This window comes from Sinocyclocheilus grahami, unplaced genomic scaffold, assembly GCF_001515645.1.
Source record: "Sinocyclocheilus grahami isolate Dianchi unplaced genomic scaffold, SAMN03320097.WGS_v1.1 scaffold92.1, whole genome shotgun sequence".
NCBI lineage: Eukaryota > Metazoa > Chordata > Actinopteri > Cypriniformes > Cyprinidae > Sinocyclocheilus > Sinocyclocheilus grahami.
This window is the reverse complement of record NW_015505271.1, coordinates 2281298-2300104: the sequence shown is the minus strand read 5'-3', so window position 1 is coordinate 2300104 and position 18807 is coordinate 2281298. Positions and strand designations below refer to the sequence as shown.

General features: G+C 39.2%; 1 protein-coding gene across 1 annotated transcript in view; it reads right to left on the bottom strand.

Moving 5' to 3' along the window:
* LOC107587441 (zinc finger ZZ-type and EF-hand domain-containing protein 1) overlaps positions 1-18807 on the bottom strand; it is a 48682-nt gene that overhangs the window by 10339 nt on the left and 19536 nt on the right. Inside the window, exons 21-50 of the mRNA XM_016275236.1 lie at positions 18536-18705; positions 18323-18404; positions 15511-15712; positions 15178-15320; positions 14852-15095; positions 14192-14271; positions 14009-14099; positions 13419-13926; positions 12750-12914; positions 12532-12651; positions 12173-12334; positions 10291-10420; positions 9614-9752; positions 9263-9428; positions 8540-8802; positions 8253-8422; positions 7941-8073; positions 7414-7586; positions 6958-7238; positions 6242-6416; positions 5955-6087; positions 5121-5353; positions 3325-3642; positions 2979-3079; positions 2552-2687; positions 2076-2435; positions 1695-1838; positions 1435-1603; positions 471-569; positions 380-389 (exon numbers count right to left, since the gene is read on the bottom strand). Of these exons, the coding sequence (XP_016130722.1) occupies positions 380-389; positions 471-569; positions 1435-1603; positions 1695-1838; positions 2076-2435; positions 2552-2687; positions 2979-3079; positions 3325-3642; positions 5121-5353; positions 5955-6087; positions 6242-6416; positions 6958-7238; positions 7414-7586; positions 7941-8073; positions 8253-8422; positions 8540-8802; positions 9263-9428; positions 9614-9752; positions 10291-10420; positions 12173-12334; positions 12532-12651; positions 12750-12914; positions 13419-13926; positions 14009-14099; positions 14192-14271; positions 14852-15095; positions 15178-15320; positions 15511-15712; positions 18323-18404; positions 18536-18705 (5300 nt within the window). The remainder of the gene's footprint in view (positions 1-379; positions 390-470; positions 570-1434; positions 1604-1694; positions 1839-2075; positions 2436-2551; positions 2688-2978; positions 3080-3324; positions 3643-5120; positions 5354-5954; positions 6088-6241; positions 6417-6957; positions 7239-7413; positions 7587-7940; positions 8074-8252; positions 8423-8539; positions 8803-9262; positions 9429-9613; positions 9753-10290; positions 10421-12172; positions 12335-12531; positions 12652-12749; positions 12915-13418; positions 13927-14008; positions 14100-14191; positions 14272-14851; positions 15096-15177; positions 15321-15510; positions 15713-18322; positions 18405-18535; positions 18706-18807) is intronic.

Genomic DNA, 18807 nt, shown 5'->3' with positions numbered 1-18807 from the left:
AAAACCATGAGAGTCCACCCCACTGACTGCCTTAATTAATTTTAAATATGTTAGATATGATTGGAGGGTCGGCAGGGCCATTGACTCAGCAGGAAGTTGAGTTTCTGTGCCTGTTAATGCCCCCGCACGCTGAGAAACACAGCAGTGCACACAGACCCCCTCTGATTCTCAAACAGCTGTGTAAATGAAGCTTCCCACTGAAAATCAGCTAGTGGGACGCCAACATTACATCCCTAAAAGACTGTAGGAATGCGAGTCTCGCATGAAATGATGGTACTGCTGTGATGGGCTCTAAATGAGATGGACATTTCTGTTTCATGGCTCATTAAAAGGCATGGTTCTAGAGGACAGTAACCAGATAGGAAGATGATGACAGTACAGACTGAAGACTAACAGTGGCTGAGGACATTAGTGATAGACATCAAAAGAGACATCAAGAGTCAATAATTAAATGAGCACAAATTGCGTACCAGTCTGGAAGCGCCCTCGATGGCCACCAGTCACAGTGAATTTGTAGCCCCATTCGGTGTTACTCATATCTGATATAAACCTGTAGTAGAGGGTGTCCCCTAGAGGACAAAGAGAAAGAACAAACCTTACATTGCTCATTTATCATTGTACCCAAAGAGAAAATTGATGTACATGAGCAGATATACAAATGTGTAGAAAAATTAGCGAAGCCTTTAGATTGGCCTGGATTTCTGTATAAACTGGCCATAAAATTAGATCTGATCCGTCACAACAACAGACAAACAGCTTTTGCTTAAACCAGAGGTTTTCACACTGGAGTCTACGGACCCCTAATGGGGAGAGCCCCAAAAGGAGTGAAAAATTTGAGAGAAAAGAAAAATGTTTTACAATATGGATTTATGGCTGATGATACAACTATTTGAAAATCTGGAATATGTGGAAGCAAAAAAATCTAAATATTGAGAAAATCGCGTTTAAAGTCGATAAAGTTTTGATATATTTACAGTAGGAAATTTACTAAATATCTTCATGGTAGGATCTTCATCTACATGATCTTTACTTAATGTCTTAATGATTTTTGGCATAAAAGAAAAATCTATAATTTTGACCCATACAATGTATTTTTGGCTATTGCTACAAATATACTCCAGCGACTTAAGACTGGTTTGGTGGTCCAGGGTCACATGTGTTAATAATTTGCTTTTGCTGTAGTACAAAAAAGTAAATTAATTAATTTTGGAAGTACTGGATTTAATAACTAATCATTTTCTGCAACTGCGGACAGGACCTGGAGATTCTTCTTGCCCTTCGTTGCGACTTAGTTAAAAATTTAAAGAATTCAATGACCAATTTATGCAGAAATTCAGATAAATCTAAACTAAGCAAACGTAAGTCTGTTATGATTTATTTATAAACAAATTATAATTATAAACATTTAGACGTGCCACTTTCTCCAAATCTCACCTGGAATCTCAAAGTCGGTCCATTTCTGGTGAGAACCACTGAAAGTGTGCAGGTCCTGCAGGAAGTCACTACTGCTGGCCATAAGGAGCTCATCACATCCTTCCTCTGTGTGACAGCGAGAGTCGAACTTCACAGACAAGAAGATCGCTCCAGGGATGTGCACCTTATCCTGAGACAACGCAAACTATGACATTAAGTGGACAAGGGAAACACAACTGTGATCCAGAGAGTTGGAGTAAAAGAAAATGGAAAACTCATACCTCAAAGTTAGTGTTGTTGTCGTAGGGGTGCTTGGATTCTCGGACCTGCACGGCCATCCCCGGCTCCTCCATAAACTGACATGCTGTCAGTGACAGATTACCCAGCATGCTCTGGCTGCAGCCCCTCAGAACCTTCTGCAAGATCTGAAATCCAACACGAGACGAAGAATTATATGCATACCAACAATCTGATTTTATGTCATTTAATGGCTTATTAATTTATTTATATACTCATAAATATTTATTATACAGTACATAAAAATGCAAAAAAAAATGAAATGAAGAATGAAACACTTCTGGCCCGCAAATTTTCTCATCTGGTTTGGCATAAGCTAATTTTAGATCCTGATTACAAATCCACACACTCCTTCCCCTTCTCACCTTCTCCCACATTGCTCTCTCCTCTAGTTGCATGAGCATGTCCAGTATGTAGGCCATGTGAGAAGCTCCACTCAGCTCCAGGTCTTCCTCTCTGATGGGAGCGTCAGAGGGCCAGTCGGCCAGCAGTGTCGCCAACACGTGACGTGCGTACAGAATCGCAATGGCCTCGTTCACTTTGAAAAGGTACTGTCGCACTGCTTTGTTACTGCGAGCATCCAGCTCTTTATGCAGCAGAGCTGAGCTTTTGGTGCGCCGCTGTTTGGCATAACTCAGCTGGAGGTCACTCTCTGTGTTGGTGATGAGTTTCTGCGTGACAACATTTGTTTCTTCTGTGGCTCGATCACACCGGGTGGGTTTAGACTGAGGGTCAAAAAAAGAATTAAATGAATTAACATTAAGAATGAATGAATTTGAATGTAATTGAATGTACTTCAGATCACAAAATGGAACATGTTTAATCTTAAACTTAGTCTTACCACACAGGGCACAATGATAATATCAGTATCTACAGCCTTGGTGTTTCTTTCCTCAGAATGAGGTCTTTTAGATGGTTGCCACTTCTGTGCCAGTGTACGAATAGTCTCATCGGTTTTTATAGCGTCACCGTCAAACCTGAGATATGATATGTTTGAGATAAAGTCTGAATTAATTTGATACAATTGAGATGTGCACAAGATTCATTTACAATTCTGCTCATAAGTTTACACAGAATATGCAAGCTCTTTAGCACTTTGTAGACAATAAGAGGGATACATTCAAATTGATGATACCATCTTAAGATTTGTGGTGTCTCTTATTTTTTCTTATTATAATTTCTGATTCTGCAAGGGGTATGTACATTAATAAGAACACATTCTAAACCTTGTCTATGTAAATGAAATAATAATTCAAAGTGTAACTCACCTCTTCTGCACCTCAAGGAAGAAAGAATCTGTCCTCTTCATCTGGAGCTCATACATTGCTCTCAAGATGTGCAGTGGTGCATTAAGAGCATCATGGGTAATCTAAGAGCAAGACAAATATCGGAGCTCTAATAACTGTTCCTCTACATACTCGTCCCTACATTCCAGTAGTATGAATTATCTGCCCCTTCTACAGTTCCTAACTGGTGAGGAGAAATTACAGCACTCAATAAATCTGACCATTCTAAATTAAACTGCTGGAAGAGATTTGAGAAGAACAGGAGGTGGCAATGCAGAGAACTGAAAACGGCCCACAATTGACAGAAAGTTAGTGTCTGAAGCCTGACCTGGAAGCAGATCTTTGTCTCTTCATCCAGTCCTTCGAGTGGATCCGGTCTGTTTGGATCAGTATCATCAGCACAGCAGCTGGAGTGATCAGAGTCATGCTCTTTCTCTCTTTCCTTCTCTCCATCTGTCTCTGTGTCTGCATCCTCTGCCATGGAGTGGATCTCTCGCTTGGAGGAATAAAGCATGATCGAGAGGATCTCTAGGTCTCGCAAAAGCCACATCTTGCTGAAGCCTGTGCCCTTGCTGCACTTACGGACCAAGAGCTGCATCAGGCCAGAGCCTTGGATGGCCTCCTGGGCTTGATCCACCCCATGCTTCTACAAGAAATAGAGACAAATCAATACACTCATGACTTCAAGTTGAGTATTTATATAATGGCCCCAAAACATCTTGGAAACTAAAGTCATAATTGAAGATATAAAAATGTCATTGCATTAGATAATATCAAAACATGCCACAAAAAGAGAGTAGCCCCTGATTGCAGAACACAAGATTCAGGGGGCGTGGTTGGATCCACATCTAGGGGGTGGAGATTGGTAGGTTTAGGGGTGGAGATGGGTGGGTTTAGGGATCGGGGGTGGAGATCAGAGCATGTGAGCGGAGCGGAGTGGTAATATTTCCTTAAGAGCACAGAGCGCCTTTCTGAAGATTCCGCTCCGCTCGCTCATAACGCTCAGCGCCGCTCGCTCAACCCAGAAGTGGGTTTTGGGATCAGGGGGGGGGAGATTGGTAGGTTTAGGGATGGAGATGGGTGGGTTTAGGGATCAGGGGGGTGGAGATTGGTAGGTTTAGGGATGGAGATGGGTGGGTTTAGGGATCAGGGGGGTGGAGATTGGTAGGTTTAGGGATGGAGATGGGTGGGTTTAGGGATCAGGGGGGTGGAGATTGGTAGGTTTAGGGATGGAGATGGGTGGGTTTAGGGATCAGGGGGGTGGAGATTGGTAGGTTTAGGGATGGAGATGGGTGGGTTTAGGGATCAGGGGGGTGGAGATTGGTAGGTTTAGGGATGGAGATGGGTGGGTTTAGGGATCAGGGGGGTGGAGATTGGTAGGTTTAGGGGTGGGTTTAGGGATCGGGGGGTGGAGATTGGTAGGTTTAGGGGTGGAGATGGGTGGGTTTAGGGATCGGGGGGTGGAGATTGGTAGGTTTAGGGATGGAGATGGGTGGGTTTAGGGAGCAGGGGGGGGGAGATGGGTAAGTTTAGGTATATGTAAGGTGGGTGGAGCTGGATCTGGATCTAACCACGCCCCCTGGATCTTGTGTTCTGCAGTGAGGACCATCTCCAAAGAGAAGTAAAATACAAACAAAAGACATATGTACACACACAAATATGCACCATTAAAATCATTATAAATTACAATGTATATAAATTTGTATTCATTCATCATAATAATTATTATTAATTACTCCAGGATGTCAAATAATCCTTCATAAATCACTCTAATATGTTGATTTGGTGCTCAAGAACCATCTTATTATTAGCAATGTTGAAAACAGCTGCATAATATTTTTGTGGAAACCGTGATGCATTTTTTTTCTTTCAGGATTCTTTGATGAGCAGAAAAGTTGTCAATTTAATGTGAACTTCCTGAATAAAATGATTAATTCCTTAAAATATATATATACAGTATATTATATGCATAAATACATATACACACACTTAGATGTTTTATAAGTATTTTTATACAATTATACAAAACAATGAATTTACACTTTTTGTGGTCACTGTGCTTGTTTCTGTGGCTTGAAACTTGGAACCTTTTTTGCTATACCAGGACAGGTGTGTGTTGAATACCTTGAGAGTGTTGTAGAGTCCTTTAAGAGCAAGAGAGAGCACCCAGGTGGCCTCCACAGCATCTTGGGCACTGCTCTCCACCCCAACCTGCAGCAGGTGACTCACAACGGAGGTGAAGTTCTTCAGGTAGCGGCTCAGGTGAGCGGAGGTCGGAGACACAGCTCGTCCCTCATGAGACTCCGCATCATTCCTGCTGCTGCTCTCATGTGCCTGGACTAACTGGTAGTCTTTCACTGAAAGGAAAAGTAGACTTTAGAAAGTAGAGATGCATTAATGCACTTTTTTGTTTTACTATTGGAGTGTCCATGGGTGTTTCCTCTGAACAGCCATTAACTGAGGCTATGAAGTCCAAATTGAATGTTTACATAACATCCTGTTTACTGAAATGTCTTCATCAGTTTAATTTCTGATGGTAGTAGAGAAATGCTACCCATTATAACCCTCAATCCTACATATTTCTGATGGTTGTTTAAAAGCCAGTTTGATCACAATAAATACTTTTTTTTAGCATATGATTGATTTACAACTGCGAAATAAGCATAGTGATCATCAAATATTTGCTCTGTTATCTTTAAAGCTTTAGAAGCCGGTAGGTTTACTCAAGAGGTACCTTCACACAAAAACAGTCTGTTAAACCTGGGCAACAAGGGAGTAAAGCTGACGCACCCTTTGCAAATGAAGGTGGGTTTAAATGTCAATGACAGTCTGTGACTTTAGACTGTGCTGAAAGGCTCATGTAGCTCTGAACTGCCAGCAGTGGTATTTTTACAGCGGAGAAGACTTGAAAGATGAGTGTGAGCAGTGTGAAGAACCTGTTGACAGCTCTTCCCTCACCTGTTCTCCTCTTACGAGTCTTGACATCCACCACAGCAGCTCTGTTCTTCTCTGTGAAGTGTTTGAGCAGAATCATGTTGTGTCGCTCATTGGCGTTGTCGATGAAGACAGCCTGAGTCCCCATACATAGCACCTAATATAAACAGACACATTTATCATTAAACAGCTCTTTCAAAATGTCCTAAGGGCTTTTGCATCTTCAAATGAGTGTACAGATGGCACGTCATAACTTCATACAGGCCTATATTATGTGTGCTAGCATGCACATGTGACATCTTGGTTCATACCTCAGGGAATCCCACGAGCACCAGCAAAGTGAAGAGGTTGGTCCTCTTGAGTTGCTGTGGTAACTGCTGGATGCAGTGATCAGTGAAATTTGCCACAACAGCACACCATTGAGAAGAAACATTCAGATTTCGCAAGATGTCCGCCACAGAGCACGCCCAATCCAGACCGATACGACTGTTGTAATGCAAACACAGGTGATGGACACAGACTCATTGTTTTGTGACAAAAACTGAAAATGTGTTAATTAAAAATACTAAAACTTCCAACAAAGCTAAAGGTGTGAAGGTAAAGTTCAGCTAAACGTTTGACTGTCCCTCCCACATTAAAATATATTCAAATTCAAATGAATTGTACATATACACTACTGTACAAAAATGTAAGGTTGGTATGATTTTTCAATATTTATTCTTATATGATGATTTGGTGTTCCAGAAACAACTATCTATGTTGAAAACAGTTGCGCTGCTTAAATTTCTTTGTGGAAGCCACGATAAATTTGTAACATTATAAATGTTTTTAATGTCACTTTTGAAAAATGTTAATGCATGCTTGTCAAATAAAAGCATTCATTTCTTTTTTTAATTATATGGAGAGAGAGATGTATACCAAACTTTTGAACGGTAGTGTTTATGACTTTGTACATCAACAATGATTATTTAAGTGGCCTCTAATACACATTATATTTAACCATATGTTACACATTCAATCACAGTACCTGTCCAAACACACTGCTCCCAGACTGAAGAGCAATTGAGTGGTCTTCCAGCCAGGAACATCAAGTGCTGCTCCATCTCTGAGGGTAAGCAACTCAAATTTGTCTGTCAGTGCCTCTGCCACAGCTGCATCAGCCTCTGCAGGAGAGATTCTTAACAGAAGCTGTCCCAGAAGGCCTAGTGTCAGGTGGTATGTTTCATTCAGACAGCCGGCGTTCGAGATGACCACTCTAAACAGCAGTGGCAGGATGGGACTCAGGCTGGACAAAGATAGCGAGCTGCCCTATAGAAGATGAAATGTGTACATGTGCATATTCTGTGTTTCTTGGATGTGAATGTGAGACAAAAAATAGGTATTTGAAATGGCTTCATTTCAGGTTACAAATGAAACATTTTCCAAGTAATTTCTGAAACCAAAAGCCTATAATGACAAATTAAACTGGAATCTTTGTTGTTACCTGTTTGGTTGCAGGCAACATGGCTGCCAACAATCCCAGAATTCTCTCTCTGGAGCATTCGGCAAACACATGTTCTTGTAACGGCCCCCGGGCTGTCTTTTCCTCCTGGTCTTTATAAGCGTCCATGTTCTCTGAGGTAGGAGATGTGACAGTGTCTCCACTTGACACTGAAACTAAAAAAAAAAAAAAAAGAAGGAAATTAGGAGATAAAATTTCTAAATATACATGCATATTGCTTGGAGAGGATGAGGACTTAAAAAAAAAATTAAAAAAAATAAACAGTATGTTTGAGCATTTAAGGCCAAACACAGATTTTTTAATATTTTATAGATTTTCAATTATCCAGTGTAAAGGTAAAATTCAGATTAAGTAAATAATTTCCCTCTCATTATGTCAAAAGCCTTGTCAGTGGTCAGTTGGCAGGAAAAAAACAGATTTAAACACATAAATTTACACAGAAACCAAACTTTGACTAAACAATATTCTATAATACACTCAGAGACTACACCCCCCCCCCAAAGCCTCACCTCTGACTCCAAGGGACAGAGTGTCTTCACTAGACACAGAGGGTGTCTGGCTTGCACTGGACGTATCCTGAGAGACGAGCTTCCTCCTCCTCCTCTCATCCCCTTCTGTATCCAGCCCCTGCTTTTGTGGTTTCTTGTGAAGAGGAATAAAAACAAGAAGCTTATGAGGACTTATGAGGAAAAGTTCAACAGTATGTTTGAACATTTAAGGTCAATCACACTGTTGTTAGCAATATCCTGGGGATTTTATTCACAGACTTGAAAAATAAAAAGACCATAAGCTTCAGTAACGTAGTATGTGTAGTAACTGACTTTGTCTCTAGGTAACGGTGGGGAGCAGATAGCTGTAGTGCTGCTGGGAAGTGAGGAGGTGTCTGTGCTGCTGATGTCCTGAAAAGAGCCAGCCGTCGCAGGACACAGTTCACTCACTGTGGCCGATTCATTTGAAGAAAGCAGGGACAGCAGGGCAGAGGCTCGCAAACCTACAGGAAACATCAGCAACCCTGACTATACAGCCACATCAACCAAGACTTCCATTTCTAATTAACACACACAACTTCATTCTTAATAGATCATGAACATTCAGATATATCGATTACCTTTCCCAGTCTGTCCCTTCAGCAGACACTCATTGATGATGTCAGAGCAGTGGGTCTGCAGAGCCCTGGCGTAACCGAGGGTGACATCATCCAGAGGATCTCCATCCTGCGCTCTCTCGCTGACCAGCTCGGATGTAAACAGGGCGAGTGCGGCAAAAAGAAGCCAGGAGTAGTTATGTATGTAGGGCTGAATGAGTCTGTGGCGGTCACTGATGCGGATGGTGACCATAGGGTACACTGTGATACGGTGGGTGGGCAGATGGCTGGAGAGAGAAGGGTGAAAAAAAACAATAATGATAATAATAATGAAAAAATATAATAATAAAAAATTAAAATATAATAATATGTTTCCCATTGAACCTTAAGTCACTCCAAATAAAAGTATATATATATATAAAAAATAAAACGCCAACAAAAGAAAAAAAAAAAGATATGAAAAATTATGAATTTCATAATAAATATATTGAAAAAACTAAATAAAATTAAAATGCAAAATAGAGGTATGCAAGTAGGTAGGAAAAGAGGATTTGCATCTCTAAATAACCAGATGTGAAATTTATTCATTCATTCATTCGAGGTATCCAATTCTTTTTGCCATCAATAGATTAAAGTTTTGTATCTGACTTGATGTGTATAGTTTTGGTTTGAATTTTTTTTGGTATTTTCAAGTTCATTGTTTAGTTGCCTTTAGTGGTCTTCTCACTTATGTGGGATGTGTATTACCTGTCTGGGTATTTTTTGGCATTGTAACAACCAAAGCAGAGATCGAAGTCCTCACAGACATTACAGTTAATCCTGCTGCCCACGATAAGGCCCTGGCAGTGGTCACAAGCATACTCCATGTTTACCATCTCATGGTCATCCTCATGGCCTTCTGGTTTAGCACCACCTGAACAAGGAGAACAGAGTTCTTCAATATTCGCACTTCAACTGATCAAGTGTGCGAGAAATATACTGCTGCAATAAATGATTTGTGTAGTCACTAACTTAATGTGAATGCAATAAATAAATGGAAAGTTTCATGAACACTTCACTATAGTGTAAGCCATTGCTGACTGTGATGGTGTGACTCACTGAGGAAGCAGGTCTTGCACAGGTCCATGTCTGTGCACTGCAGGCACCGGTAGCGATGCCATGGTGCGATCCGCTCGCAGCCGTCACATGAAATCTCCACATTCAGCAGGTCGCAGTAGCGTGCAATGAACATGTGCATCTGCAAAAGTCAGTGAAAGAGCACCAAGAATGCACAATATATGTTTAGTTTCATATGAGGTTCTTTGTAAATAACATTATTTTAGGGCAGTTTGCAACTTAACTTGTGTCTAAATATGTAAAATCTGTCTGTGCATTTGCAGAGAGCAAAAGACATTTCACAGTTATATTAGACTGACTAAAAAAAGACTAGGCAAACACCTCCATTTCATATTCTAAAACTAAACTCAATCCAAATATTTGTTCTGCTTAAATAAAGGGACTGTCTTATGATTAGGCACTGATGGGTGATGACATTTGCTTGTGTTTGCAGAGATTAAACGTCGAGTCATGACGTAAAAAGGTTTGCAGGAATACATTCAATAAACATTACATGCATAAATAATAATGCTATACCTCCACCCAAAGGTTAGTTTTTTGTGTTGATTCAGCTGTCTTCTTATTTAATTGTCTCCATTATTGATTAAAAGAGTAATTAGTCTTTTGTGAGCTACAGTTTTATTGCACAGGAAAACATTTATTTGATTTGATATCTGTACCTTTCTCTTGTCCTCCACTGAGGCCTGGCTGATCTTGTCAAACCATTTCTCAAACATGCCATCCAAACACTCATCCATCCATTCACAGTTCCTCTCGTAGTCAGCGATCTCATCCTCCTCCGTCCACTGACTACACCATCATGTCACATGGAGAAAAGGACAAACGAGAAGCCAAATAAAACACAGGATACATTTAAACCTAGATTGTGAGATCAGGATTAAGTGAAGCTTAACAGTGTCAAAAACACAAGAATCACAACAACGAAGCTCACCAAATGTGCCCTCAAGATGTCTTCAACAACTTTACAATACAATTTTTATTTCGACCTCCAACGATTATGAAATTACAATAATCGAGATAAAACGATTATTGCTCCCCTTTCCAATTGGGACGTGCTTGATTGATCAAAGTTTATTAGATTTATTCATGTTTTAAAAGCACAAAAGAGAACTTGTGCTGTTCCTCAAGAGGCTTTCTATGCACGCGCTCAGAGACGGAACAGAACATGGACATGTAAAGTCAACTTTTAGCTGAAGGCGTGCCTAAACGGTCAAATGCACGCAAAAATGTGTCAAAATGCAGCGCTTGGTGATTATTCACATAAACCCTTGTCGGTTATGTAATATATGAACAAAAACAGTTGAGAATGAAAATACGTGTGTAACAGTAAATTGGATTTAAAGTGACAGCAGGCTATATTCCTGCTGCTGACTGTGTGCTTAATATTAATCAAACAACAAAAGAGAGTTGCTCTTGACTGAAGGACTTTTGTAGCTTTAATAAGAAACAAAGGACGTTTAATTCTTACAGTGAAGAAAATGTCTTTTTATTTTAAATTCAATTATTCAATTTGTGTAATAGGCTGTTGAATACATTAGACTTGTAAAAAATAAAAAAAAAACTTTAAATGACACGTTTGTTCCATTTATATCTTTTTTTTCATGTATGTGTCCTTTGCTTTTTTTTTTTTAATTACTGACCGTTTAATTATTTTCAATAATTTTTGAGGACTTTATTTTTTTTTAACTAATATTAGTTACGCTAGTATTCAGCTGTGGTATTGAGAATTGTGAAATTTCTCTAAATGTCTCTAAAATGTAGATGTCATAGCAACCTTATTTACAGAAAACATATATTTGACATATATCGCCAGCTTTAAATAAATCACTCATATAAAGTTTTGGTCACGTGGCCGAAAAAAAAAAAAAAAAAACTTTAAATGACACGTTTGTTCCATTTATATCTTTTTTTTTCATGTATGTGTCCTTTTTTTTTTTTAATTACTGACCGTTTAATTATTTGCAATAATTTATGAGGACTTTATTTTTTTTAACTAATATTAGTTACGCTAGTATTCAGCTGTGGTATTGAGAATTGTGAAATTTCTCTAAATGTCTCTAAAATGTAGATGTCATAGCAACCTTATTTACAGAAAACATATATTTGACATATATCGCCAGCTTTAAATAAATCACTCATATAAAGTTTTGGTCACGTGGCCCACTCATAATGGTGATAACAATATTGACCAAAATAATCGTGATAATGATTTTTGCCAGAATTTAGCAGCCCTAACACACACATATACGTATACGTAATATACATATAATATATTACAACAGACCTTTTCTTACAACGGAGGCCAGCTGCTAAGAGCTGTGCAGGTAAAACCTCACTCCCCTGATCTCAAGATGCACACTAGCGACTGGCACACTTCATGTGTCTTGTTTTTAAGAACATCCCGTTTTAATAATAATGTGAACTCTAAAACAGTGTTTCTCAACCAGGTGTTTGATTTTTTATTTTGGCTGAATGGCCACGTAAAGGCTCAAGTCTCTACATCCCTAGCACAGAATGTGTGTTCTGATCCCCGTCTCATACCTGATGGCAATATCGTGCACACTGATGTTTTCTTGGGACATGGTGAGCAGAAGATCAGGCAGTTTGATGTCCAGAAACAGTGACAAATCTTCTGATTCCCAGCTCATATCCAGCAAATGCAGCAGACATGTCTGCACGCATGACAGGGCAGGCAGCAGGACCCTAAGGACATAAAGAAGACATAGCGGACATAAGACATAAAGAAAAAATTGTTGCCCAAGGACTACAGCGGTTGTCTTGATTCATCAGGAATGTAATGGCAGTCCTTGTGTAGCATATTTATTATTAGTAACTTCCAAAAAACACAATGATTTCAAAATTTAAATTCAATATTTAAAAACAGAGCAGAGAGAACCCACTTCTCGTTCAGTGCATTGAAGCCCTGCACGGCCTCTACTAGCATGAGAACAAGCAGATGATACGAGTGCCTGACCAGCTCCCTCATCTCCTGCCCACTGCCCGCCAACTGAGAAAAGTAACTGAGAAAGACAGACAGACCGAGTTACAATAATGATATTAGAACAGCAGTCAGATATTAGTACCATCAGAAATGACAATGGTTTTTTAAGTAACATACTTGGTGAAATCTTTCTGACACGCCAAAAGTTCCTGGAGAAACAAAATACAGGGTGCCTGGAAGAAGTGTGGTTTCCCCAGGGTGAGTATACACTGCTGCACGAGCTCCAGCACCTCACACACACTCAGAGCCTGCGCCTTTTTCAGAGCCAGAGTATGAAGAACACTGAACACACACAGAAAAGTCACCATAAGTACACACACATAATCTAGAAATAAACAAATAAACCTGGAAGGTTTTGAGTTTTTTTTTAACAAAACAAAGAAACATTATGAAACAAAATGAATAAGAAATATTTAAGACTCAGCACTAACTACACTACAACTACTCTAACAACATTTGACAATTTAAATAAATTATTATATATAAAATGTAAAAACATATACACATTTTTAAAATAAATTAATACTTTTAAATATTAAGCAGCACAACTGCCTTCAATAATGATAATAATAAAAATGTTAAAAAACACTATGGAAGTCAAGGGGGAGCAGCAATGGTTTGGGTACCAACATTCTTCAAACTATCTTCTTTTGAGTCAGCAGAAGACAAAAATTCATACAGGTCTGGAACAACATGAGGGTGAACCATCCCTTTAAGTTTATGCATAGAAATCTGTTGAATCATAGCATCATACATCTGTCCATTTACATAATGAGGTGAAAATACCTGCTCTCATTAATGACCATGTCCTTCATAAAGCTGAGGATGTGTTTGAGGATCGGGAAGCGCTCTTTAACAGGTGGTGCCATGCGAGGCTCCTCCATAGATCGTAAGGAAAGGAGCCTCAGGCGTCCCCGACTGAAAGGTGCTTTACGTGGGAAGACTAACGGGGACAGAGGCTCTCCTGTTTGGGACTGAAGACTTTCTGAGGAGCCTGTGGCACCCTGAGAACTGATGCTGCTGGAAGGTCCAGCATCTACTGGTGCAGAGAACGTCTGGTCATGCTGACTGGCCCCTGGGGTCGTCGCTGCTTCTGCTCCCTCAGAAGTCTGGGAGATGGAGGGAGCAGAGGGGCTGGGCTGGAAGTCTCCCTCTGAGGTGGAAACAGATCGAAGAAGAGGAGCAGCACAAGCGCCATCTTCTGGTCTGGAATGCTCTTGTTCCGGAAGTGAAAAGGTTCCTCCACTCGGGCAGAATCGGAATAGGAACAAACTTCTACTGATGCAAATTTCAGCTGTTAAGAGAGTGAAAAAGAGGCCGTGAGAACACAGCAGCATTCTGTGCATCAAAGGCGCAACTATAGCATCAATATTTACCAAGTGACTCCATTGTGAGCTCATTCTGTCCGTCCTTTGTTTCCCCTACTCCATTCATTTTACCCATAAGGTAGCGCTGTTTCATTTCCAACTATCAAAACAGATCAAAAGTGAGAAATAATAATATTATAATAATAATAATATAATGTCATTTTAAAACCAAAAATCATAAGCCATACTAACCATCCATGTTCTGATGCCATCGGCGAGGGCGTAGACCTGCAGAAGGTCCTCACTAAGACTGCTCTGGCCGTTTTTAGCAACTAATGCAGAGGGAATAAGAAAAGGAAACATAACCAAAAGGACACTGGGACTGGGATTGACATGTGTGACCACCAAATTGACCTGTTCATACAAACTTCTTAAAGAAGGAGATCAAATACTGTCTGTACCAAGTCTTTGATGGTTTAACATGGCCCTGGAGTTTTAGGATTTTGACATTATGAAGTAAAATGAACAAGAAATATAAGATTCTTCACTGTTTTCAAGTCATTGATCAAATTTGTGGCATTGACCAAATACTGTTTTTAATCTTTTCTCTGTTCTTATTAGCCTATATATATATATATACACACACACACTGTATATAATTTATTGGCAATTAGATTTTTTTTAATAATTCAACTTTTAAAATTGGTCATAGGCTTCCAAATATTACAAAATAATTATCTGTTTTGGTCAAAATTACTATCAGTGCATTCCTTCTTACTTCAAAATCCAACAGTATGATAAAAAATTGTATGTTTCAAATGTTTTAAAATTGTTTCAAGAGCGTGTCGGCAGCATTTCTCTTTAGTGTTTGCTCTCTTGAACTTGTATGAAACTTAAAATGTCTTTAATTACCAAAGCTCTTAAGACTGTGGTGAAATGCTTTTGTGTGATACACCATGGCCGCCCAGGTGGCGTTCACAGCCTGGTCCACTTTTGAACCTGCAGCAATCTCGTTCCTGATTGGTTGCTTCTTGCAGGTCAAAAAAAGGGCCCTCATGAGCTCCGTCCTGCCATCAGAAGCATCCTGCGAAGGATCCCAGCAGGCAAAGTCCTTAAGGAATTCCACCAATTCATCTCCCAAAGGAGCTGGCTCTTCCTGTAGAACAAAAGATGCACAAACACGGTTAGACCTTTTTTGGACTGAAACACACACAAAGTCATAATCCAAGTACTCTCACCTGGTTGGTGTCCGAGCTGTCCAGTGCCAACTTTTTTTCTCCAGGAAGTCCACTCAAACCATGTCTGAACATAGGCTTCCATAGAGGACAGGACAGGACATGGTTCATCAAGCTTGCAGGTAACTCTTTTACACCACGGAGCTCTTCAAGGGGAAGGCAAACATAACAAAACCATCATCGTAAGTCAGTGTGTTTTCACACTTTTACAACTACCTGCAATTTATACACGTTTATGTGGAATATATATATATTTTTAATTAAACACAAGGAATAAAATTAGCCTTTTTAAAATAATTTAACAGAGAAATAATCAAAAGTAATCGATTATCACACCATAAGGTGATTTCAAAGCCATGGTGCGGGAGGCCAGACGGCCCATTAGCCTGGACACGAGGAGCTGCAGGTCTGAGGTCCAGGACACGGTGATGTCTGGCAGGCCATATGCTGTCACTGTGAACTTGTAACCCCATTCATTATTACTGCTGTCTGAGTGGAACAGAAACTGCAGCTGGGGACCCGCTTTAAACGTCACTTTCTGAAGAAGAAAAGAAAAAATGACTAATAAAATAAATAAAATGTATTTTTATTCTTCTTCAAGATCTCAGAGTAAATAAAAAAATTGGAATTACATTCAAGCAAGGGGCTAGACCTGGGCGATAAAACGGAATCGATATTTATCGACGGTACACCTTCTTCGATATCAACAAAATTTTTCACGATATAGGCACATGCTATGAGTGACGCAGACAGCACACACAAACACATGCTGAAATGAGTGCTGTGCCTGCCTGTGAAGAGGAGATTGTGAATAAAGAATGAATATTAGTCGAATTTAAAATAAACATTTGCATTTGAATGTTAGGTGTGCATCAGGGAGTGTCATCAGTGGCGCACGAGATGCGGTGATAATGATGTAAGTGACGTTGTTGCATTTTAATGTTTTGTTAGTCTAGCCCACGAGACGCGCCGCTGCAGCGTTATTCATTCAAAATATTAGAGAAATATAGAATCTCAATGCGGAGAAGATCTTGAATGGGTTAAAACCGAAACCAAATCATTCACACAGAATGCATATTCAGCGCATTTTTAGACGGACAAATATGACTGCTGCACTCGCGTCTCACACAAGAGATGTATAGAAAGCCATGCAAAGTTAAAACAGTTTAAACTTTTAGAAAACATGTCACAAATTTGTGGAGGTTTATTCCTTTTCACTGCGTCTCATATGTTTTTAAATGCAGTCTGTGTGAATGGCACTTCGGTTCTTTGGATTAAAGGGGTCATCATTTTTTCTTTCTCTTTGGAGTGTTACAAGCTCTTGGTGCATAAATAAGATCTGCAAAGTTGCAAAGTCTAAAGTCTCAAATCCAAAGAGATATTCTTTATAAAAGTTAAGAGTCAACCACGCCCTCCTAAAATGGCTCGTTCTAACACTAGTGTTGGGTCGTTCTTGAACGATTCGTTCATTTTGAACGAATCTTTAATGTGACTCGGGAAGAACGAGTCGTCTCGGGGAGTGATTCGTTCAGTCGCACATCCGCAACATCCTATAGGTTCTGTACTGGAATTGGTCAAGTAGTTCACCTGTTTCGAGTCTTCGGGTTTTTCGAGTCGTTAATTCATCATGTGACAGCCCCATAAGTTTACCCTATGCAGTCTGAGCCGGAAAGAGACTTGATAATAATAACAAACTCTTTATTTCCTTTGTTACAACATTCAGTGTTATGGAAAAGAACCATAATGACAGAAATTCACACATTTATAAACTTTAAGAATTAAAAAGCTACAATTTGAGACCAGAAATGCATCACGTAACTGTAAGAGTAAATAATAATTATAATAATGATGATGATAATAATAATAATAACTATGCACCCGTTTGTAAGGAAGCTTGTAAATTAACAAATTTCTCTATCCAATGCTGTCACGTCACGTGACAAAAGAACAATGATTCAAAAGACTCGAGAGATGAACTAATCAATTCTCTTCCCGGCTCAGACTGCATTGGTTAAAGCTTATGGGGCTGTCATGTGATGAACGAACGACTCAAACCCGAAGACTCGAGAGATGAACTAATCAATTCTCTTTCCAGCTCAGACTGCATTGGTTAAAGCTTATGGGGCTGTCATGTGATGAACGAACGACTCAAACCCGAAGACTCGAGAGATGAACTAATCAATTCTCTTTCCAGCTCAGACTGCATTGGTTAAAGCTTATGGGGCTGTCACGTGATGAACGAACGACTCAAACCCGAAGACATGTCAGATAAGAGGTGGTGAGCTAATCATAGATGGAAGACCCAGGTAAACAATGAATTAATCTTTTCTGTTTCTTATAGCAGTTTTGTATTGTTTGTATTTGTAGTGTGATCAACGTTTGCATAAGTAGTAGATGTGTTAAGGAAGTAACACGTAACATTTTGTAAAAATCGATGCGTTTCAGAAAGGCAGGGCATAGAGGAGAAACAATAATGTACATTATATGGAAAAGAATGTGTTTTTTTAACCTTAAACCGCATAAACACATTGCATTACACCAAATACACAACATAATATTCTTTTTAGCAATGTCATATGACCCCTTTAAGCAATGCATAAATACATTATGCTGTTTTGTTCATAATTGTTTATGCAATTTACAAAATTATATTTGATTTTTATGAGTTAATTTAGACGTAATGCACGGGTTTTTATAGAGTTACTTGCTCAATGCGCTGCATTATTTTGCTCATTGCGCCCTCGGGAGACAATTAGACCTATACAATAAAGACCTATTTAATCTGCATATAAAACATTAGAAATTAGATATTTGTTTAATTTTTATTGTGTTTGATTGTTAAAACAAAAAATTATTGTTTGTCTCAATAAATTGTGTTAATTATAAATACAGTGGTTAAATTTAAACTTATTTTTTTCTATTGCTTTTTGTTTTAAAAAAAGTTTATAAAAATGTCAATAATTATCAATACCGAACGATATGAAACATTTTATAGTTGATACATTTTTTAGCTATATCGCCCAGCCCTACAAGGGGTATAATTAATTGCATTCATTTTAACAAATTATTTTTAATATAATTCATTACATAACTAAACACATTCTGTTGACATATATAGTTAAAATACTCCAATAAAATGTTTTTGTACCTTTGGCCATTTCTCCGTGCCAACCTTCATATCATACCGCACTTTTCCTCCCCTAGCATCAGTGAATTCCAGATAGTCGTACCTACAAAAACAAAAACACTCAATCAGTGTAAATATAATGCATACTTTAACTCAAGCCACATGGTATCTGTAACAGGTAAAGTGCGAGATTGATTCCCGTTTTCACCAGAAGGTGGCATAAGTCTTTCACACCTTTTCTCTGTTTCGCAACGTTCATCAAACTCCACCTCGAATGACGTGGCACCAGGACAGACAAAGACGGTGGTCTCGTGTCTACTGTTCTCATAGTTATGAGGCGACTCCATATGCCACGTCCTTAAAACAACAGGCTGCTGAGTCTGCTGACAGCCCTCCATATCAACCTATAAACACACAGGGATAAAAGCTCTGATAAATGCATTATTCACACCAATGGTGGTCATTCATTTATTAGCTGCTTGCTTTTTAAATGGCAAGTGGAAAAA